General features: G+C 45.2%; 1 protein-coding gene across 1 annotated transcript; it reads right to left on the bottom strand.

Moving 5' to 3' along the window:
- Nucleotides 1–449: 449 nt before the first annotated feature.
- LOC144695318 (claudin-3-like) lies at nt 450–1,438 on the bottom strand. Its single transcript, XM_078566221.1, has one exon. The coding sequence runs from the start codon at nt 1,102–1,104 to the stop codon at nt 472–474; it is 633 nt and encodes a 210-aa protein (XP_078422347.1). The 5' UTR covers nt 1,105–1,438; the 3' UTR covers nt 450–471.
- Between the last annotated feature and the right edge of the window lie 22,627 nt (nt 1,439–24,065).

Genomic DNA, 24,065 nt, shown 5'->3' with positions numbered 1-24,065 from the left:
CTCATCTTGATCCTAAATGGCCTGCCTCTTATTCTGAGACTGTGCCCCTGTTCTGGGAATGAGTTACCCCAGTTCCTGCGCTCCGCAGATAGACTTGGCCTAATAATTAAATTGCTTAACATAATCTATTTGAGCGTGCTAAATCAGAAAGACACTCTGCTGCCTGCACTTTCAAACCTCTACTGCTAAGAAGCCTATATTAAATATGTTTTTTACTAAATTGTGAGCTGTACTGAATCTCTGAGTTGCATTTAATTAGACATTCTGATTGCTATGTAGCTTAAACCAGATTATAAACTTTTATATATCTATCTATCTATATATATATATATACATATATGACTGAAAAGCTAAGCGGACAATATAGGATTACAACAGTTTTACAATTGAGGATCCCTCAATTTCCACACTGTTGACTGTTAATCTCCATACTCTTCAGTTAGAAGGTACCCCAATTTCTGTGCCATTTCTCTACACATAATGGCTCTCACTGTAGCCTGCTTGCCCACGAGCGTAATGTGTTGGAGTTGTCTGTGTTCTCGATCTGTAACAGGAGCTCCACAGAAGCCCGCTGGCAGCAATGAAGAGGACGCCAGCCGCCATGCCAATGTACAAGGATGGCCCCAGCTCCCTCTTGACAGCATCGGGAATGGATACGCTGTGGAAATCCCTGATGATGTTGCTGGCGTAACACGCCACCGGGACGAGCTGCAGAATCCCCGTCACCGTGAAGATGAAGCCGGCGGCCGAGATGAGCCGGCCCTTGCAGGGCACGCTCCTGACCAGCTTGGTCCAGCTAGCCCCGCCGATGCTCACCAGGATGCCCAAGGCCCCCAGCACCCCCGCGGTGGTGGTCAGTGCCCGCGCCAATTGGAGCTCCTGGCTCAGGATCAGCATGGAGTCGAAGGTGTTGCAGACCAGCTCGCCTGTGCTCTGCCACATGCAGTCCATCCACAGCCCCTCCATGGTCTGCTGGGCGGTCAGGATATTGGCCCCTTGGAAAGCGGGCACCTTCCACAGGGGCAATGTGCAGGTCAGGATAACACAAATCAACCCATTCACAGAGAGGAAGAGGCCAGTGATCTCCAGCATGACAGACTCCATCCTGCCTCCTTTCTCTTTGGTTGTAGCAATATGTCCTGGGTACAGCAACCAAATCAAATTCCCCGCTCAGGTGTCCCACTGAGCACCCAACTCAACCTCAGAAAGGCAAAAAAAGCCCGATTCTCAACGCTTTTTTGAAAAAGAAAATCTTCACTTTCTTAAAGCCAAATAGACGAAGATGTCAGGCTTGAGAAACGTTAGTTCAGCTCCTCTCTCTACAGACCGGGTGAGTTTTTCCAGCACTTTCTGGGTTGTTTTTTTATATATTTCAGATCTCCAGCACCCGCAGTATTTAGCTGTTGCTCCTTGGCTGATCTCACCTCCAGAAACGAGTCTATTCGCCCAGAATTTGCATTTTTGCGGAGCTGTCAAGAATTTCGTGCAAGTCTTCGCAGGAAGAGTAATTCACTCTTTTAAAAAGAACAAGTCACAATGTTTAAGTTCAGGCAATGACTTTTTTTTTTAACCCAGGGTCTCAGGTTAAGAGTTAATGCCCGAAGTACCTTCTCCCCTGGGTGTCTATGTTCCACAGGCCGTTCACTCTTCACTCTAATCCATATGTAACTCGGCTTTAGCTGCACTTTGACTGATGACCGCCTGGAGGCAGGCAATGGATTGACCCGTTCAACTGTGTAGAGTCTGCACCCAGGAGGGAATGGGGGGTTCTTCCTGACACTTGTCCAATTTGAACCAACAATATCTGATTCTTCAGTCTCCTGAAGTCTCGGGGAGGCTTCTCACTGTAGAGTCTTCATGCCATGCTTTTTCTATATCAAAAAAATCAAAATCTGTTTTATAATCTCCCCACTCCTCATCTACTGCAGTGAATTTATCCTAAACCTAGTTCCTTCCCATACAGTCTTCGGATGACTTAGGAAAGAGCTGATGTCTTTTCAAATGTGTTTCACTGAATCCAGAGTCCGCCTTGAAGAGGTCTCACTGAGGGTTGTTTTATGTGGGTCGCTCTCTCTCTCTCTCTCTTCCTCTATTTTGCCGCTCAGGAGACCTGTCGGCGTTTATTTATTTCTCAAACCCGAGCAGAACCCACTGCAGGACTGATGACGTGACTTTTCCCAGCCTTACTTTATTTTTCCTCTGCTTCAAGATAAGGGATTGCTGAGAAATTCCGAGAAGCGTTCACCACCCTGGAGATTCCAGTGCTCCCCTCCACCACCATCCGCTTCCAATGGTTCACGAAAGCCAACATAGGAGTGAGGCAGCCTGGCGTTCCCTCACATACATTTACGTCAGTCGTGTATTTCAAAGGCAATCTGACATCTCAATAAACCGCATCTCCCCCACTTGTGGGATGAATAACCTTTTTTTTAATTAAAGAGAAGGGGTTGCCGTGACAAATCATCCTGCCTTCACTCCTGTCCTCCTATTCACTAGAGTGAAAGGCCAGAGCTACACAATGTTCCTTCTGCTCCCTTGTTACCCATCCAAGTGCACATCTTTGTGAAGCTTCATGCCTCTCTGTCTGTCAGATTCCACGCCCTCCCCGCCTGATTGGCCATTACCCTCTCTCCTGAAACTTAAGGTTGGAGTGGGTGATGCTGGGAGCAGGTGGGCATGGCCAGCATCAATGCCATGCTTATATGGGCACCTATTTGGGCATGTTCGCTGCATCCCATTTCTGCCTACCTACAGGAGGAGGGACGAGGGGGAAGGTTTCAGTGTCTGAGACCAAAGGTGTTGGCTGCTGGAAAGTTTAGCCCAAGGGGTCACGGGCTGGAACTCCACCATGAAGCACACTGCCACATGGCTCAAAGCCAACAGAGTGTGAAGAGATGGAAATCTTTGTACCACTGAGGTTAATGAGCAACCATTGACAAACGAGCCACAATGAAGAGACAATGCATGTGACCACCGTGTGAGTACAGCCGTGATCATTAGTCTAGGGTGCCCCTGCCACATCCACCACTGATTCTGACTCCTGTGCTCGTGTTATCAACAACACCACAAGCGAAGCATTGTTTCCACGTGTAGTCAGCATACTGAAGAAATAAATACAAATGTAGCTGATCCAAGCCAGAGGATGGTCACAAACATATTCTCTCGGTATAAAAAAATGAATTATGAAGAACGATCTTGGAAAATAAACTTCTTATTTTAGAAAAATAACATCATGCTTAAAATGTATGATTTCTTAATGTTTGCCCCTCCACAAATAATGATAGAGAATAATGGATGCCAGCTGTGCTCTGGCCCCTTGCTCAAATGGTTACTTTACAGAATGAGCCTAATAAATATTCCTAGGTTATTCAATCATTGCAGCATCATACCTGAGCAATCAAGATCTTAATGGGCTTCTGCATAAATGTTCCTTTCATTCTTTACTCTTTGTTTTGTCATAGGATGTGGGCATCGCTGGCAAGGCCAGCAATTTTGGCCCTTCCCTAATTACCCTTGAACTGAGTGGCTTGCCAGGCCATTTGAGAGGGCAGTTAAGAGTCAAGCACATTTCTGTGGGTCTGGAGTCACACGTCGGCCAGACCGGGTAAGGATGGCAGATTTTCTTCCCGAAAAAGGAAATTATTGAAACAGATGGGTTTTTACAATAATAGTTATCACAGCCACCATTACTGAGACTATTCCAGGTTTATTAATTGAATTTAAGTTCCACCAGCTGCTGTGGTGAGATTTGAACCCATGCCCCCAGAGTATTAACCTGGGTCCATCACTATATCACTATCTCCTTTTCCCCTGCCCCATATGGTACAATGATGAGCAGTGAGAAAACTGCTGGCTTGCTATTTCCTCAATTAGCAACATGCAAGCCAATAACAAAATCCCTACCAGCACCTTGGCTATGGTCATCCAACACACCAATAGACCTGTAATTAAACATGTGAGCAGTGTGGCTCAGTACCACACCAGGGCAGTTAAAGTTTGAGTGTTTTAAAAGAAAGGAAATAGTAATTGATGGACTGGACAAAGTATGCTAGTTTGTGCAAAGTTAAAAGAAGAGAAACAATGGGTGTGATTATTAATTGGCAACCCACAAGCTTTTACTCTGGTTATTGTTGACTTTGGGAATAGCCATCATCCAGTACAGGAAATGTTACAATGGCTCAGTCGCACAGGAGATTTTGGGCATTAAGACCTTACATGATGTTTTTTTTCCCTTTATTCTTTCACAGAATGTGGCCATCACTGTCAAGGCCAGCATTTGTTGCCCATCCCAGTTGTCTGGAGCCATTTCAGAGGGCAGTTAGGAGTCAGCCACATTGCTGTGGACCTAGAGTCACAATGTAGGCCAGACCAAGTAAGGACAGCAGATTTCCTTAGGGACCATCAGATTTTCTTAAGGGACATTAGTGGACCTGGTGGATTTTTACAAAAATTGATAATAGTTTCACAGTAACTACAACTGAAAGTTTTAAGTTCTAGATTCTATTAACAGAATTCAAATTCTACCAGCTTGCTATAGTGGGATTTGAACCCATGTCTCCAGAACACTGGCCTGGGCCTCTAGATTACTAGGCCAGTGACATTACTACTATGCCACCATCACCTGAAACATTAATTATAAATTTTCTCTCTTATCCTTAAGATGTTGGGTCTTAAGAACATAAGATACAGCAGCAGGAGTGGACCATACAGGCCCTCGAGTCTGCTATGTCATTCCATACAATTATGGCTGGTCTTCTGCCTCAACTCCACTTTCCGCCCGCTCCCCATATCCCATGATTTCCTGAGAGATCAAAAATCCATCTGTCCCAGTCCTAAATTTACTAAACAGTGGAGCATCCATAACCCTCTGGGGTAGAGAATTCCAAAACTCTCAGCAAAGACAGATTCCTTCTCATCTTAGCCCTAAATGATCAACCTCTTATCCGTATTCTGTTCCCTTGTTTCCTAGATTCCCCAGCCAGGGGAAACAACCTCTCGGTGTCTATCCTGTCAAGTCCCTTCAACATTTTTGATGTTTCAGTGAGATCACCTCTCATTCTTATAAACTCCAGAGACTAAGCCCAATTTTCTCAGCCTCTCATCATAGGGCGACGCTTTCATTCCAGGAACCAATCTAATTCCTTGTACTGCCTCCAAGACAACTCTATTTTCCCTTAAGCTCCTTGCTTAAGATGCAACTTCACGGGTATCAACAGTCTTCACTTAGGTTTCACTAGTCGGCATTCCTTATGCATGAGTGGGTGCTAATCAAATATTGAAAGTATCACAGTCGAGTATTGTTTTTCATTCTTTCAAAAGATGTGAGTGTCGCTGGCTAGGCCAGCATTTGTTGCCCATCCCTAATTGCCCTTGAGAAGGTGGCGGTGAGCTGCCTTCTTGAATTGTTGCAGTCCATCTGGTGTAGTTACACCTATAGTCCTATTAGGAAGGGAATTCCAAGAAGGAGTTCGAAGGAATGACAATATAGTTCCAAGTCAGGATGGTGAGTGGCTTGGAAGGGAACCTGCAGTTGATGGTGTTCCCAAGCATCTGCCGCCCTTGTCCTTCTAAATTGTGGTGGTTGTGGGTTTGGAAGGTGCTGTCAAAGGAGCCTTCAGGAGTTCCTGCAGTGCATCTTGTATATGGTACATGCTGCTGTCACTATGCATCGGTGGTTGAGAGAGTTAATGTTTAAGGTTGTGAATGGAATGCTGAGCAAGTGGTGATGCTTTGTCCTGTATAGTATTGAGTTTCTTGACTGTTGTTGAAGCCATGCTCATCGAGGCAATTGGAGAGCATCCTGTCACATTGCTGACTTGTTCCTTGTATGTGGCAGACAGGGTTTTGAGGACTCTCTTCTGAAGATGGTCATTGCCTGGCACTTGTATGGTGCAACTGTTACTGCTGTTTATCAGCTCAAGCCTGACTGTTGCCCAGTGCTTTACTGCATATGGGCACGGACTACTTCAGCAGCTGAGGTATTGCGAGTGGTGTTGAACATTTTGCAATCATCGACGAACATCCTCACTTCTGACCTTATGAGAGATGGAAGGTCATTGATGAAGCAGCTAAAAATATTTGAGCCTAGGACACTACCCTCAGGAACTCCTGCAGTGATGCCCTGGGGTTGTGACAGCTAAAGCTGAGGTAGCTGTGAGAGTCAATGGGCGTGTAACATTGCTAGACAGTCTATCACCAGAAATGGAGACAGGGAGGTCAATGAAGGGAAGGGAAGCATTGGAGGTGGATCATGTGAAGGTGATAGAGGGGTGGAAATTGGAAGCAAAATCAATGAATCTTTCCAGGTCCAGACGAGAGCATGAAGCGGCACCGATACGATCATTGAAGTACCAAAAAAAGAGTTGTGGAAGGGGGGGCCTGAGTAGGACTGGAATAAGGAATGTCCCACATACCCCATAAAGAGACAGGCATAACTGGGGCCCATGCGGGTACCCATAGCCACACCTTTTATTTGGAGGAAGTGAGACAAGTTAAAGGAGAAGTTGTTCAGTGAGAGAACAAGTTCAGCCAGACGCAGGAGAGTGGTGGTGGATGGGGATTGTTCGGGCCTCTGTTCAAGGAAGAAGCAGAGAGCCCTCAGACCATCCTGGTGGGGGATGGGAATGTAGAGGGATTTTGACTTCCATGGTGAAGAGGAGGCAGTTAGGGCCAAGAAACTGGAAATTGTTAATATGTTGTTGGACATCAAAGGAATCATGAATATAGTAGGAAGAGACTGGATAAGGGGAAAGGGAAAGGAGTCAAGATAGGAAGCAATGAGTTCCGTGGGGCAGAAACAGGCTGACACAGTGGGTCAGCCAGGTCAGTCCTTTTGTCAATTTTGGGAAGGAGGTAGAAAGGAGATAGGAGCTCCTCACACCCCGCTTCCTGTAAGGACTCTAATTCATTCTCTCAGTTCCTTCGCCTCCATCGCATCTGTTCTGATGATGCCACTTTCAAAAACAGTGCTTCTGACATGTCTTCCTTCTTCCTTAACTGAGGTTTCCCCCAACTTTGGTTGACAGGGCCCTCAACTGTGTCTGACCCATCTCCCATGCTTCGCCGTCATCCCCTCCCCTCCCTCCCAGAACCATGATAGGGTCCCCCTTGTCCTCACTTTTCACCCCACCAGCCTCCGCATTCAAAGGATCATCCTCCGCCATTTCACAGAGTGCTGACCCTTGTTCTGCTGTTAACAAATTCTGTTTTCTTATCTTTATGCCATCATCAGCTCCTTCCTTAGCCTTCACCACTACCATTAACACTCCCATTGTCTTGTGTCCATGACATCTTTGTTTGTCTCTCCTTTGCCCCCACCTATTGCTGGCCTTCTATCCTGCTTTGCCTGCTCCAACCCCCTACAACAGTATAAATTCTATCACATTTTAACTTGTCTTTAGCTCTGAAGAAGAGTCATTCGGACTCGAAACGTTAACTGTGTTTCTCTCTCCAAAGGTGCTGCAAGAGCTGCTAGTTTTTCCAGCATTTTCTGTTTTTGTTTCAGATTTCCAGCATCTGCAGTATTTTGCTTTTATCTTAACACCACAGCAATATGGACCAAGGACTTGCTGGTCTCTTTGACCTGGTTTAATGCCTGATACACTCATTAAGCTACTGAGGTAGTGGCTCCCTGATTTGAGACAGAGTGTTAGGGAACCAAACTCACTGCTTTGTTGGAAAATGCCTTCCTTCAAAAGAGATGGCAACTGAGATTCTGTCTAACTGTTCAGGTGAAGTTTAAGGGATCCCCATGGGTTATCATGTAGGGATCTCTCCCAATGTCCTGGCTAATATCCCTTCCTCAACAAATTGGGCATTCATCTCATTGATTGTGGGATCTTGAAGTGTTCAGAAGAGTTTAACTGTATAAATTAGAGTAATCACATCCAATGCTTTGCATACTAAATGTTTTATGACATATCTGAGACATGTGATAAGGCTGTATGTAAATGCAAGTCTTACTTTATATTAATAGTCGTTTGGTAGTACGGAACTTGATTATTGTTGCGTTGTGGTTGAATCTTTTCGTTTTAAACTGATCAGGGCAGAATCACAAGAATGTCAAATCTCAAAGGGAACAACAGTTTGTACTGCGTGGGAGTAGGGTGCTGATTGGTTGGCAAGTGGACTCTGATTGGTCCAGATGCTGCCCTGGAGAATGCAACAGCGGGAAGTTACCCCCAAGCTATTTAAATTAATGTTAAATTATTGGGGTGTATGGACAATCTATCAGCTTTTTGTCATAAGCCAGCAGCTTCTTCATATATCTGCCTGACTACTTTTTTCCACGGTGGGACATTCATTACAAAGTTTCTTCAATAGTTTGGTCCAGAGGCCATAGTTGATTGTGAGATGCACAAACAGGGCGGTAAGGGAGAAAATTAACATGACCCTTGTTGCCGTAACAACAAACCCAAGCAAAGAGTGTAAGCCATTCATCTATCTCTTCTAATTTGTAGTTAGTCATTGAACACCCTGTTCCTAGCTGACACAATTAATCTTTCATCCGTATCTTCTCCTTTATAGTTGGACAATCTGTTCCCAGATGAACAAATTGTATTCAGTCAACCATTAAGAGTGAAGATGACTTGGGACTTGGTGGTATTTAGACTCAAATTAAACTCAGGCTGATGGATGAAGGATTTCTCTGGTTATTGGCTGAACAAACCCTGTGCTAAATGGGCAGCCTGCTCCCAGCTCCACAGGAAAACAACTGTGAAAAATCCCTCATCATTAGCAGATACTGAAATTGGAATTCTCTACCCTATAATGGATGTTCAATTGTTTACTATATTCATGACTGAGACGGATAGACTTTTGGGCTTTTTTTTATTGTTTTACAAGATGTGGCCATCGCTGGTAGGCCAGAATTTTTATTGCCCGTCCCTAATTGCCCTTCAGAATGGGGTGATGAGCCACCTTCTTGAACCACTGCAGTCCATGTGGTGTAGGTACACCCACAGTGCTGTTAGGGAGGGAGTTCCAGGATTTTGACCCAACTTCAGTGAAGGAACAGTGATATGTTTCCAATACAGGATGGTGAGTGGCTTGGAGGGGAACTTGCAGTTGGTGGTGTTCCCATTTGTCTGCTGCCCTTGTCCTTCTAGATTGTAGCGGTCGTGGGTTTAGAAGGAGCCTTGGTGAGTTGCTGCAGTGCATCTTGTAGATGGTGCACACTGCTGCCACTGTGTGTCATTGGTGGAAGGAATAACTGTTTAAGGCAGCGCAAGGGGTGCTGATCAAGGGGGGCTGCTTTGTCCTGGACGGTGTCAAACTTCTTGAGTGTTGTTGCAGCTGCACTCATCCCGGCAAGTGGAGAATGTTCCAGCACACTCCTGACTTGTGCCTTGTAGATGGTGGACAGGCTTTGGAGAGTCGGGCAGTGAGTTACTCGCTGCAGAATTCCCAGCCTCTGATCTGCTCTTGTAGCCACCATTTATATGGTGCTAAGGGAAATAAGACCTATGGAGAATAGAGCAGGAAAGTGGAGTTGATGTAGATGTTCAGTCACGATTGAATTGAATGGCAGAGCAGACTTGACGGGGCCATACTCCTGCTCCTATTTCTTATGTTTTTATGTCTACAACATTATTTCCCTCAGTTAATATCAGGGAAAATCATCCACTTCGCAATAGAGTGGTCAGAAGGATGGCTGGTTTGGGAAATGTAAATGCTCATGCTCGAGAAGATCACAAAGCAGATACTGATGAAGGAGGGCCTGAGGCGGCTCATTGCTCCTGAAAGACCCCACAGTCCATCTATCACATGCTTCTTCAATGATTCCAAGGCTTTTGTCTCCATCGCCCTATCCAAAATTCTATTCCTTATGCTGATCAATTGTTGGAAAACCTCCTGAAATTAGTTCTGAATTTACGTTTCGTTACTCACTACTTCGTCACTTGTGCTGTAATAATAGTTTAACTTTGGGTTTACATTGTAAAGGTACTACATAACATTATACAGACCTCTACGAGGTCTCCTCTTAGTTGTCCCTTTGCATGACCAAGAAGGTCAACTTTCTCTGAAGCTATGGGTTAGGCTCCTGGCTCTTCTCCACAGTAGGGGGTACTCTGCTCTTTGAAATTGGGAATATTCCTGATGTAGACAAGTCTGATGCTGATCCTAGGTGCCTAGAATGGCAAAGTAATAATACTGACTTTCCCCACTTCATCAGCACACACAAAAAGCAGTAAAAGCTGTAAATTTACAGAAACACTCTGACGGTGATTCATCCCCTCCCTCTCAGTGGTAAGGAAAATATAAGAAAATGCAGGGGTCAGTTGATTTTCAGTTTCACTCCTCCCGCTGTCAAAGCCACCCAGCTTATACTGTCGCTATGTTGGTCAATGTAGAAGTAAGGTACAAGCTATGTCCAGGCAGTCTGTACTGCTAGAGGGGTAAGTTGAGTGGGCCAGTTTCTTACTGTGAATAATAAAGAAAATCACTGCAGTTGCTGAAAACCTGAACAGAAGTGGAGACACACAGCAGTTCGGCTTTCACCTGAATGGGATTAGTTGACACGACAATGAAGTCACATAGGTGACGGTCCTCTCTGACTTTATTTTCCTTTACTCTCTTCATGGGGATTGAGAATCACTGCCAAGCACCAGCATTTATTGCCCTTCAACTGAGTGGTTTGCTGGTTCATTTCAGGGGGCAGTTAAAGAGTCAACCACATTGCTGTGGGTCTGGAGTCACATGTAAGCCGGCCAGACTGTTTGTTTCTCAGTTCTCAACTGAATGTAGAGTTTTCAAAATGGTCACTTGAGTCCTGTGACCTCCTTCCTCCACAGCGATTTCAAAAGGGATATTTATCTGGTGTCTAGGCCTGGCTTTTGTTTTATGGTTCATAATGTCCCAGTCATTAGCCTCTGAAAGAATCACCATCCATGTTGAGGATCTTGTTTTTTGGGAGCCATTGTCTGGACAGAGCCTCAGAATCCGCTGGAGGGGTAAGCTTATAAAGATGCAAATGACTTTCATTTTCGCCTCATTGGTCCCCTTATGAAATGGACCTGGACAGTCCCAGATATGAGATGGGTCTGTAAACAACCCTGCAGGAATAACAAGTTTCGATCACTGCAAGTCCCCTGGTTTCATGATTATAATGTCCTTACAATGGGGTACATGATTCCATGAGGATGAGAGGGAACTCTTTTGTTCTTGTAACTCCTGTTGTAAGCTTCCAGGACAGGTGGCCAATCCTGTGAGTCATATGACCTGTAGCAGCCATCTTTTGGTTCAACAAAAGTCCATTTTAAAATAGCAAAAAAAAATTTGGTATACACAGCTTTGACTTCTTTCATGTCTTATTGACATGTCATAAGCAAACGATCTACATGACACTGATGGAGCTTCAGTCTCACCTTCACTGCCTCTTCCAAGTGGTGTTCAACATGGAGTAGCAGTGATTCATTAGCTGAGGGAGGGTAGTAAGCAGTAATTGATAGTAGTAATACTGCATCATTTTTGTCCATATTTGACCTGATACCAGGAGACTTCATGGGGTCCAGAGTCAATGCTGAAGTCTCCCAGAGGCTCCCCCTCAACTATCGTGCCACTGGGTCTGTCCTGCCAGTTATATTCCTTTTGGCTGTTTTTCTGTAGCAATTTGGTGGGTTGCTGGGCTATTGGAGAGGACAGTTAAAAGTAAACCACATTGCTGTAAGCCTGGAGTCACATATCGGCCAAATAAGGCTAAGGACGACAGATGCTCTTCCCTAAAGAGGGAAAGAAAAACATGGGAGCTAAAGTTAAGGTTTCATAGTGTTGTAATCAATATTAAGTTGAATTTCTAATTCTGTCTCCTTGTCTTATCACAGTTATTATACACTTTTCCATTATGACAGAAATTGCAGAGCAATTAAAATTGGGGATGGTCAAGACTAGGGTTGCCAACTTTGATTAAAGGTATTCCTGGAAATTTCATCGCATGACTTTGCCCCACGCTCCAGCCATTAGTCGGCCAACACATCCATCCTTGTCACATACTGTCTTCCTATGCCAATTTGAAAGCCAAAAATTAAACTCATTATCCAATTGGATGTCAGCCAGACAGCCTTTTCTTTCCACCCCTTGTTCAATATTTTTATATCTGGTAAAGAGAAATGTTCAAAGAAAATGATGAATAAAATCCTGGAGCTTGATCTTCAATTCCTGGACACCCCAATCCAATTCTGGGGGGTTGGCAATCTGGAGAGAGGGGCCAACATTAGAGGAGTGCAGTTTGCTTGAGGGTTGTCAGGCTGGAGGAGATTACAAATATAGGGAGAGGGAAGGCCATGGAGGGATTGTACTGAGTACAAAACAGCTCACAACAATATGACATTAAATTTCTGATCTTGAACCATCCCTACAAGTACTGATTGTTGGCATATCTTTGGGCTCTAGCCTGGCTGGCAACTTTATATAAAATTATTTCTCAATGGTTTAAAAACATACTTAATAGTGTGCCTGAAATATATTAATTAGATGACACTGTTTATCTTCTTTTCCTCTCTGTGGGTGGTTTGTAAGATTCATTGCAGCTTTCTTCTCCATCAGTGCCAGACTCAGGACAGACGATATAACTCTCCAAAAGCAAAGAGCATCACTGCAAACATTCATTCATCTCTCTGCAGCTCATGAGGCTGCAGTGAGGTCATTATTGAAGTCAAATGTTGATGTCTTGAATCTAATTACCTTTATTTATTTCCAAAGTGAATTGAAATTTAACCTGTCAGTTCAGCTCAATTGGTAATATTTACAATTCGAGGTTCGGAGGGGGCGGTCACAGGTTCAAGCACATGTGAATATATCATCTGAGCTGAATATCTCTTCAGTGCAGTACTGAGGAAGTGTTGTCCTCTCACAGGTGCAATATTAAATCATGCGGGTAGATGTTAAGGGGAAAAGTGAGTTCTCCCATTGCCCTGAGCAATGTTCTTCCATTAGCCAACAACCTAATTGTTCACTTCCTTTCTGCATGACTGCTCTTTTTGTCTATATACCAGCCTCTCCAGAACTAATGCACTGAATTGTGTGATGTGCTTTGAAAAGCTTTGATGTGATAAGTGAGCTATCAGAATGTGAGTATTTATTCCTTTTACCAGTTATGTTATGCTTGTTAGTTATTTAACTGTGAGCACTGGACTGGAGCATATAAGTGTAAAATTAATCAGTCACTAAGAGGGCTCAACTATGGGATGATTATGGGAAGTAAACATCCATTCCAGCAGTTATTGTTCTTTAAAGGACAAGAGTTGGATGATTATCACAACAAGTCCAGGTCGGAAAAGACCAGTGATTGGGAAATCAGGGTCAAAGGTTGTGAGGCAAATATGGTCACAGGTAAATAGATGCTGTGTGCAACATGATGATTCCTGACTGCATAGAAATGCCACATTAAAAAAGGACACCTGAATTCCGATGGAAGAGTTATACTTGATTTGCCATTGGTCACTAAAGAGAGAAAGGCTGTGGGACTTTTTTACAGGAGATTGAAACTCTTCATTCCAGAAAAAAAAGTGGTAAAGGGCAGTAACTGGAGCCAATTTTTACACACTTTTATATTTATTTACAGTTATTCATTCCAAATATAGACCTCCTAACACCAACAACCACAGTTTCAGTCTGTGTCTATTTATAGGAACTCAAGTGAATCCCCGTTTAATGTCCTCCAGTTTGCACACAATAAATATGCAACTAAAAAACAGCTGAAGAATTAATGTTGGTGGCATTTTAAAATATTTTTCAAGGACGCTAACAAAGTCACATTTATTAACCATCCCTGTTTTCACCGAGTAGGGAGTGATTCTTTTTGAATCAACCCTTGTGGTACTGGTGCCCGGTATCAGATCAGTATGGTTTTGTGGTGCTTCTCTTTGCTTTTTGATTCTAGACATTTCAGGGAGTGTTAAATGTCGGACTCTGAGCCATTGGCCAGATTGAGTAGAGGTGGTAGGTTCCCACCTTGAAGAACATTAATAAACCAGTTAGGTTTTTAAGATAATCCAGCAGCTATCATGAACATTGAATAGAACTGTTCGATGTCAATATCACAGCCCGCTATAGTGGGATTTAAATACATGCTCTCTGGGTTCCTGGTCCAGTATCATAAACATTGCACTACCAAACAAGCTGACATAAGTAAACGGACAAACGCTGGACACAGTTCCCTGATATTTCTCTGTTTGTTATTTCAGTTCAGCATGTAACCCATTTATTTTAAACAGGTTGGCACCTTCAGTAAAACAGGAAGGAATATCCTATCGAAGAAAGAAACAATTGCATTTCCACTGCAAACTGTCTTCTTCAAAACCTCTCCCTATATCGTCAATCCTCACCTCCAACAATAAGTGCAAGGAGCTCATGGACATCTTTGTCACAAAGATTGAGACCATTCGTTCAGTGACCCCTGCCTCTTCCCGTCCTTCCCATATCCCTCCAGGTCAAACTTCATCTGAGGTTGTCCCCTGCCCTATACCTGAACTCATATCTTTCTCTAGTTCCTCTCAAATTCCATCATGACCTCACTAAGCTCTCATCCATGAGACCTACCTCCTGCTCCCTCAATCCTATTCCTACTAAACGGTCGACCATCAAACTTCCCTCCAGGTCCCCATGTTAGCTGATATTGTTAACAGGTTCCTCTCATCGGGTACTGTCCCCCTTCCCTTTAAATCTTCCGTCATCACCCATCTCCATAAAAAAAACAATCCTTGACCCCCCTCGGTCCTTCAAAACTATCATCTCCATCCCCAACCTCTCTTTCCTCTCTAAAGTGCATGAAGATGTTGTCACCTCCATGGGCTGAATTTTATGCTGGTAGTTCCACCCACTTTGTGTAAAAGTCAGGGCGAACCCAGCTCCACTTGGCCACCTCATCCTGCAACCATTAAACAGCCGACGGCCCTTAAATTGACTTGATGTGGGATGTCCACCCCTCATCAAGAGGAAGTCCCACCTCAGAGAGTTGCAGACCAATCAGAGGGTGAAAGCAGCTCTCATGTCCCAGCATCGCCACCATGGCCAGTGGCCACTGCTGACACTGCAGTGAGGCCAAGAGGAAGGCCTCTGCTGGAGCTACGATGTCAGGTGAATCTGGGGTCTTGCCATGGCCAGGCTAGCCAGGGGGATAGGGTGGGTGTGGGCCATAGTTGGAAAGAGCAAGGGAGGGTGGGGAAGAACATGATGGAGAGGATCACACCAGTTCAATGTGTCATGACACAGTGCCAATGACAGCTGGTACAGAAATAGGGAGAGAAAGATAATCCAGACAGGTTTCTCATTAGAAACATCAAACTTTATTTACAGGCTGCATGAGCAGTTACATGCTTCCATCAAGCTCCACAACGAGAAGAACATCCACTCTAAGGTTTCCTGCACTTGGAGCTGATTCGCTCACACTGTCACACAATATCATATAACACAATAAGTCTTAAAGATACAGTCATTACATAGCTGTGTGTCAAGAGTCACATGTACCAGGAAAGAGCAGCAGATTTCCTTCTCTAAAGGGCATTAGTGAACCAGATGAGTTTTTGCACCAATTAACAATGGTCATCATTAGATTTTTAATCCCAGATTTTTTACTGAATTTAAAATACATTATTTGCTGTGGTGAGATTTGAACCCAGGTCCCCCCAAAGAAATTACTCTAGGCTTCATGAATTACTAGTTGTGCAACAACACCACTATACCACTACCTTTCCCACCACCATTGCCCTTTGCTTTCTATCCCTTTACCAATTGCGTATACAGGCTGCTGCTGTCCCTTTAATACCACGGACTTTAATTTTAACAAATAAGTTGAAGGATGAGTATGCAGAAGGGGGACACTAATTAACAGTGGCCAAATCTTACAGTGCGAACTGGCCAGTTAGTTCCAGGATTGGGAAACTCAGGGAAAAACAAGATAAGACGAGGGAGAAAGCAGAAAATGTACTAGAAAAACCAAAGTTCTGCATTCACGTAAATAATGACAGTCGTGGATGAATCATTAACACTGAAAGTCAGGTGAGAGTCGGGAGTCAAATATTCCAGGCAATAAGTCTTAGCTAAGCGCTAACTTCCTCTTTGAAAGGAGTGTTGAAGATAACAAATGACTCCTCTGCTGATTAAAACCTAGGCAATTGAATCAAACAAGAGATATATTTATTGCCGAGGGTGTGCCAGAGGAAGTTTATCCATCCTTCATTTTACAAAGCTTGATTGGAATGGAGCTGCCACTGCAGTCCAGCTCAACACTGCAAATATAGGACACAATGTGTAATGCTGACAATCATATGACACAAATTAATGCGCATCAAGTTCCATCCCAATCAGGAGGGAGATGGTTACATAGTGGTAATGTCTCTGGGCTAGTAATGCAGAGACTCTGGCTAATAACCTGGAGAACATGGGCTCAAGTCCCACCATGGCAAATGGTGGAATTTAAATTCAATTAATAAATCTGGAATATAAAAGCTAGTCTCGTTGATTGTTTTCAAATTCACCATGTGATTCCAGACCCACAGCAATCATCTCTGAAATGGCCTAACAAGCCACTCAGTTCAAGGGCAATTAGGATTGGGGAATAAATGCTGGCCTTGTCAGTGATGCCCAGGTCCCATGAAAGAATAAAGGAAAAAAAGTGAGAAGCCTCCTCACTTGCACATGGATTCTGCTTCCTGTCCTTCTAGAACTTCAGTGGAAACCTTGATGGAAAAGCACATGTCCAGTATGATAGTGTGCCATGGTATTGGGAAAGCCTAAGTTTGATCTCTATTCTGTCCTCACTTACCTGATCGCGGTCAAGGCTGCTTCAGCTGTTCCTAATTCCAGTAGCTGGTGCATAAACAGCATTGGCTCTTAGCTGTGATGCCCCCATAGTCAAATAGTCCACCTAGACTCACAGCTGAGGTAGAGTCTTGGGGAGGAATCGTCCCAGATTTGCGTGAAGGGAAAAAGGACATTTTACCCACCATACGTCCTGCTCTCACTCTCTCCCTGTTTTCATGCAGGAGAAGCTAGCTCACATCAGCACGAAGAGGTCCCAGACCGGGGCGTGGAGTGGTCCACATTAGGCCCCTCACTCACTTTGCGGAGCGTGGACCGTACCTGCGTCGACAGTGAGGTCGGCGATGAACGCCTATGTGAGGTTCCTGCACCATGTCATCCCTCTCTCAACGCAAATGCGCGTGCTCTCGCTTCTGCTTTTGACTCTGATGCCATGCACTAATAGCTCTGCCAAGTGACCCTCAGCCTCAGCCAGCCAGTCCCTCAGCTCCATCAATGTCCTCACCTCCAGCCAAGAGGACACCTCCTTCATTGAAGAGCTGGAAATAAGCAGCCTGGAAGACCCATCACAGCGCTTACCCACACCCTCCACCAGCGCAGAGGTGCACACCTCAGTAGGAACTAGAACTAGAGCAGGCCCAGGTTCATAATCTAGTGGTCACGGCACAGACAGGTGTCCGCAGCAGGAGGAGGCAGGTTCAGCTGAGCTCCCTGGCACTCGGAGGGCTGCTGGGGAAGAGACATCTGTGAGGTCCGAGTCAGATGATGAATCTCTGGATTCGGCCTTCCAACTCATCCTGGAGAGTCAGCAGAAGGTGGGGGAACATAACACAGAGCTGTTGGAAACCCTCAGCAGAGTGGCACGTGACTTAGAGGAGTGCGTCTGCCTGTTGTCTGCTGAAGCGGTGCCCACACGTGTCCATATGGAGGTCTCCATGGGAAGGATGGCAGTTACCATGGAGAATCTGGTCCAGCAGAACGCCAAGATGTACACGGACCTGCACTCCATCGCGGGAGCCATGGGTGAGTTCCTGCAGTGGCGACGCGAGAGGGAAATGAGGCACCTCGATGTCCCTCCAGGTGCTCCTTCCTCTCAAGGGGTCAGGCCGGGGCCCTCAGTCACCCGAAGGGAGGAGGAGCGGCAGCGGGACCGCCCTAGGTCATCCACTCGGGAATCACAGAAGCTGTCCTCTCCCTCTGAGCCCCCCTTCACCTGTGACCCCCTCAAATACGTCCTCTGTCACCGGTCTATAGGAGGACAGCCAAAGCAAGCTGGGCCCCTTGAGGCCTCAGCTCTCCAGAGGACCCAGGCCAAAGTCATCAGGGGCAACAGGACCAGCCATTGCACAGGTTGTCTCCACCCCTGCCGCGGATGTCAGGGCAGCACCTAGAAAAGTTAAGAACTCCTGATCACAACTGGTTACATGGGTGAACACGTTTTGTCACTTTATAATCTGAAAATATAATCGCTTTCACTGAATAATGTGTAATGGCATCTTTCAGCTTCAATGACAGACCTCCCAAATCCTCACCCTACATTCCAATCCCTTTTCTTTCCAGGATGTCCAGGTGAATGTGCGCGTTCCCTATCTTCCCGAGAATCCCACCCCATCCACATTGACACTCCGACCTCCTCCCTCCCCTCCCACCCCCAGGGTCCATGCTTGGCCCTGAGTCCCCACCAACCAGCCTCGCTGCCCCTTCTACCACTCCCGTCGCACCCTCACCCTCCCACCCTACCGGCTCACTCTCGTTCTCACCGTTCCCTCTGACCATGCCCACCCTCATTCCGCTCCCCAGGAGGCAGTCCTGGGCTCCAGAGGCACCCCCCACCCTTGCACGTTCCCCTGGGCATCCTCCCACTTACTCCAGCAAGCGGGGCTAATCATCAGATGCAAATGTATTAAAATGATGTTCCTGACGTGCAGCAGCAGGAAGGTGGGACGCCATTAACGGGCGGAGCGGGTGATCGCAAACGACGGCGTGAAACCGATTTTTGGCCCTCCCACCATATTGTCCGCTCACGCCCACCATGACCCCCCAACGTCAACAGGGACAGTAAATTCTGCCCTTGGTGTCTCTTGTGATACCTCAGCAATCAATGGGAATGGGTGGATGGGATGGGTGGGAATGATGGAATAAAGGTGAGGAAATTAGACTTTCCCTGAATGGCTATTCTCATTCTGGACGCTTAGGCTGTGAACTTCATTGCATCGGAAATAAAAACAGAAAGTGCTGGAAAAACTCAGCAGGTCTGGCAGTATCTCTGGAGAGAGAAACAGAGTTAACGTTTCGAGTCCAATATGACTCTTTTTTTGGAGCTGTCAGTTCTGTCAGTTCCAAAGAAGAGTCACACGGACTCACAACGTTAACTCTGTTTCTCTCTCCACAGATGCTGCCAGACCTGCTGAGTTTTTCCAGCACTCTCTGTTTTTATTTCAGATTTCCAGCGTCTGCCATATTTTGCTTTTATTATACCAGAGTCTGGCTCCCGTCTCTCCCCTGATCCTGAGGGGACTTGACAAGATGGATGTGGAGAGGATGTTTCCTCTTGTGGGAGAATCTAGAACTAAGGATCACCGTTTAAAAATAAGGGGTCGCCCATTGAAGACAGAGATGAGGAGAATTTTTTTCTCTCAGAGGGTTGTGAGTCTTTGGAACTCTCTTCCTCAAAAGGCAGTGGAAGCAGAGTCTTTGAATATTTTTAAGGCAGAGCTAGATAGATTCTTGATAAGCAAGGGGGTGAAAGGTTAACTGGAGTCAGTGGGAATGTGGCGTTGAAGTTACAATCAGATCAGGCATGATCTTATTGAGTGGCAGAGCAGGCTCGAGGGGCCGAGTGGTCTACTCCTGCTCCTAATTCATATGTTGGTATGTTCACCTCTTAACACTTTCCAGCAGGAGACATTAGGGCAATAATCAGGAGCTGATCTTCCAAACCCTCGCCCAGAAGTGATAACACCACATGTAGCCTGCCCCCCACCCACCATCTTGTCAAGTCCAGCTGAGATCAGCCCACTTCGCAAAGACCAGAGGACATTCCCACTCTGCATATTGCGGCAGCTCAAGAGGTGGAGCATTCACCCACTGAGCTACCGGGATTAGTTTCTGCCATTTTAACATTACAACACCAAAGGTACATCCTGCTACCTTTCCCAGGTTTCAAACATTGATAGATTATTTATCGACTGTCACAGGCACCAGGTTTTTTTTAATGCATTGGACCTGGGCAATACTGGCAAGGCCCGGCATTTATTGTCCGTGTCTAAATTACCCTTGAGAAGGTGATAGCGGGTCACCTTTTTAAATATAACTGAGTGGCTTGCTCAGCCATTTCAGAGGGCAGTTAAGAGTCAATCACATTGCTGTGGGTCTGGAGTCACTTGTAGGCCAGACCGGGTAAGGACAGCAGATTTCCTTCCCTAAAGGGCATTAGTGAACCAGATGGGTTTTTACAACAAAATGGTTGTTTCACAGTTAACATTACTAAGTACAACTTTTTATTCCATATTTAATTAATTTAATTTTAATCTCTGAACTGCCATCGTGGGATTTGAACTCACGCCTACTGGGTCATTAGCCCAGGCCTCTGGATTACTTCTCTAGTTACATAACAACTGTACTGTACCAAATAAAGATCTAAAAACCTTCAGACATAATCATGCAACCTTATGATAGAATTGCAGAATGGTTACTGCACAGAAGGAGGCTTTTCGGCCCATTGTGTCCATGCTGGCCCTCTGCAAGCACTAGTTAGTTCCCACTTCCACGCCCTTTCCCCAGAACCCAAATTTTCGTTTCCCATCAGGTACTTATCCAATTCCCTTTTGAAAGCCCTGCACCACGCTGTCAGGCTGTACATTCCAGATCCCAATGGGAATAAATCTGTTCCCTCTATACAGTGAGAAGGTGGGAGGAGGGGGGCATCAAAATCTCTTCACAGAGGTAAAGTCTGTGACTCCCACCCTGGCCCTTCCCCATCCCCCTGAGAAATGACTTCACTTCCACTTCGGCTTGGCACCAAGTGCGTTATAATCTCTCTGAGCTGTCAGATTAATTCTGCAAAGTTCCTTGGGCCTCCTGGACACTTTCAAAAGCTGCTTAAAAACTTATCTAAAAGTTTTGTGAGCATGGATACCTCTTTATGCCTCTCAATTGACTCCAAATGTAAACAGTTATGTGGAGAGATGAGAAAAGCTCTGATTGTTTTCCTGAGGGCTGAAAAGGTTAAAGGGAGGTTTAACAGAGCTGTTCAAAGTTATGAGAGATTTTCATAAAGTCATCGCACTATAGGGGGACATGGTGGGGTAGTGGTAATGTCAATAGACCAGCAATCCAGACACCCAAGCTAATGCTTTGGGGGCAAGGGTTCAAATTCCACCACAGCTGGTGGAGTTTAAATTCAAGTTAATAAATCTGGAATTAAAAGCTAGTCTCAGTAATGGTGACTGTGAAACCATCCTCAGCTGTTGTAAAAGCCCATCTGGTTCACTAACACCCTCAAGGAAGGAAATCTGCTCTCCTTACAGGGCCTGGCCTCCAAGTGACTCCAGACTGTGAAACAGCTGAGCAAACCACTTAGTAAAAGAGACAGATTTTTGGTCTCTCAGGGAATTAAGGGATATGGGGAGGAGGCAGGAGAGTGGAGTCGAAGCCCATGATTCTCCATGATCGTACTGAATGGAGGAGCAGGCTCGATGGGCTGTATGGCCTGCTCCTTGTGTACGGGAATGGGACTAATTCAAAGAAAGGGACATAAGACACAAAATAGCCTCCCTCGGCAATGTAAAATTCTTATGATTCACAACATTCAGGAGTGAAACACCACAAAGTATTCTTTCACACAGAGAGTGGTGGAAATCTGGAATTCTTTACCCCAAATATCTGGTGGGCACTACAGCATTAAATCTTCAAGGCAGATCGCCAGATAATTATTAGGTAAGCGTATCGAGGGATCAGGATCAAAGGCAGGAAAATGGAGTTGAGGGGTAGATTGGACATGATCTATCTGAATGGTCACCTCCCATTCCCTATGTTCCTGAACTCTATCCACAGAGCAACCCATTAGCTTTTTTAATCAGTACTGCATCTGACATCAATCACAGCCAGAAAACACAAGCCAGCTACTGCCAGCTGCAAATGGGTGTTTCAGCTATTGCTTTGAGATAAGCAGCTACAGAACAAGTGCCTCCTAACACTTTAACTGTTAGAATTAATGATGGTTTGGAGGTAGGAGGTGGATTTGCCTAAATGCTCATCAATCACTCCTGCTGTCTCAGAGTTAATTCCCTTAATCCCCTCCTTTTCATCCTGTGTGGCTGACAGGCTCGGTCAGCTCCAGGGTTTAGAGACAGCGAAAGAAGGAAAGAACAGAAAAGAAATTTGGTTCAAGATGTCCCAAAGCATTTTAAAGTCACTGAGGTACTTTTGGATTGTTGCGTTATAAGAAATGGTGCAGCCAATTTGCACACAGTAAAGTCACACAAGTAGTACAACAATAAAATAAAGAGCAATGTGACGCTGATTGGATAATCTCTTCATTGATGTTGAAAGACACGATTTGGAGCTGGTTGCAAAGATTTTAATTCTAAATGTGACATTAGAGGAGGTCTTAACCCACCCCCTCCCTCTCTGTATATGTGCGTACAGGCCGATCACTCAATGGCTCCCAAAAATGGATCCAAGGGTTGCGATGTGCGATTAACCCGGGCTAATGTTCTGGGGACACGGGTTCAAAACCCACCACGGGAGCTGGTGGAATTTGAATTCAATTATTAAATCTGGAATATAAAGATAGTCTCAGTAAGGGTGAGCATGAAACTATCATCGATTGTCTTAAAAACCCATCTGATTCACTAATGCCCTCTAGGGAAGGAAATCTGCCGTCCTTAACCGGTCTGGCCTACATGTGACTCCAGACCCACAGCAATGTGGTTGACTCTTAACTGCCCTCTGAAATGGCCGAGCAAGCCACTCAGTTCAAGGGCATTTAAGGGTGGGCAACAAATTCTAACCTTACCAGCAATGCTTACATCCCATGAAAGAATCATTTAAAAAAGACCATCAATGCTATGGAGTTGAAATTTATCACCTTTTGTACAGCATATACATTCAAAGCCTAATTTAATACCACTTCAGACTCCTGTCGCTGAGTGGAAATTTCTTCCAGCTAATTAGTAGGAATACCAGAGCTACTGTCTTCAATCCCTACCCATTCCCTGCCCATCATTTTCATTCCCAAACCTGCAAAGGCCTGTGGCTGAATCAAACCGTTCAAATCCTTGGTGTAGAATTCAACCTCAAAATAAGTTTCCGACCACATATCTGCTCCATCACAATGGCCGACCACTCCCCCCTCTGTAACATTGCCCAACTCCACCCCTACCTCAGCTCATCTGCCGCTGAAACCCTCAACCATGTCTTTGTCACTTCTAGATGTGACTACTCCCAACACCCTACCGGCCGGCCTCCCATCTTTCGCCCTCAGTAATCCCGGCTTCATGTAAAACTCTGCTGCCCATATCCTAATCCGCGTCGCGTCCTGTTCACACATTATCCTTGTGCTTGCTGACCTGGCAATGTCTCGATTTTAAAATTCTCAAGTTTCTCCATGATTCTCCATGACCCCCTCACCCTTCCTCTATAACCTTCCCCAACCCTACAAATCTCCACGATCTCTGCACTCCCCCAATTCTAACCTCATTCACATTCCAGATTTCAATTACCTCACCATTGGCTTTCAACCCCAAGCTCTGGAATACCCTCATTAAATCTTTCTGGCTCTCTACCTCTCTTTCTCCTCCTTTAGATACTCCTTAAAACCTAACTCTCTCACCAAATTTGAGCACAAAATCAAGGCTGGCACTCCAGTGCAGCACTGAGGGAGTGCAGCACCGTCAGAGGGGTGCCGTCATTCAGATGAGACGCTAAACCATCTGCCTGATTCGATGGATGTAAAAGATCCCACGGCACCATTTTAAAGAAAAGCAGGGGCGTTCTCCCCGGTGTCCTGGCCAATATTTATCCCTCAATCAACATCACAAAAACATGCTATCTGGTCATTATCACATCGCTGTGTGTGGGAGCTTTCTGTGTGCAACTTGGCTACCATGTTTCCTACAAGACAACAGTGACCACATCAAAAGTACTTCATTGCCTGTAAAACTCCTTGAGATGTCTGGTACTTGTGAAAAATGCCATGAAAATGCAAGTCTTTTTTTTAAAACATTTGGTCACCTGCATGAGCACAAGAGATAGGAGCAGGAGCAGACCACATCTGACCTTTCTAGATAGGAATCCTAGAGATA

The sequence above is a fragment of the Cetorhinus maximus genome, chromosome 21 (assembly GCF_964194155.1).
Source record: "Cetorhinus maximus chromosome 21, sCetMax3.hap1.1, whole genome shotgun sequence".
Taxonomy (NCBI): domain Eukaryota; kingdom Metazoa; phylum Chordata; class Chondrichthyes; order Lamniformes; family Cetorhinidae; genus Cetorhinus; species Cetorhinus maximus.
The sequence above is the reverse complement of the archived record's forward strand: the minus strand, read 5'-3'. Positions and strand labels throughout refer to the sequence as shown.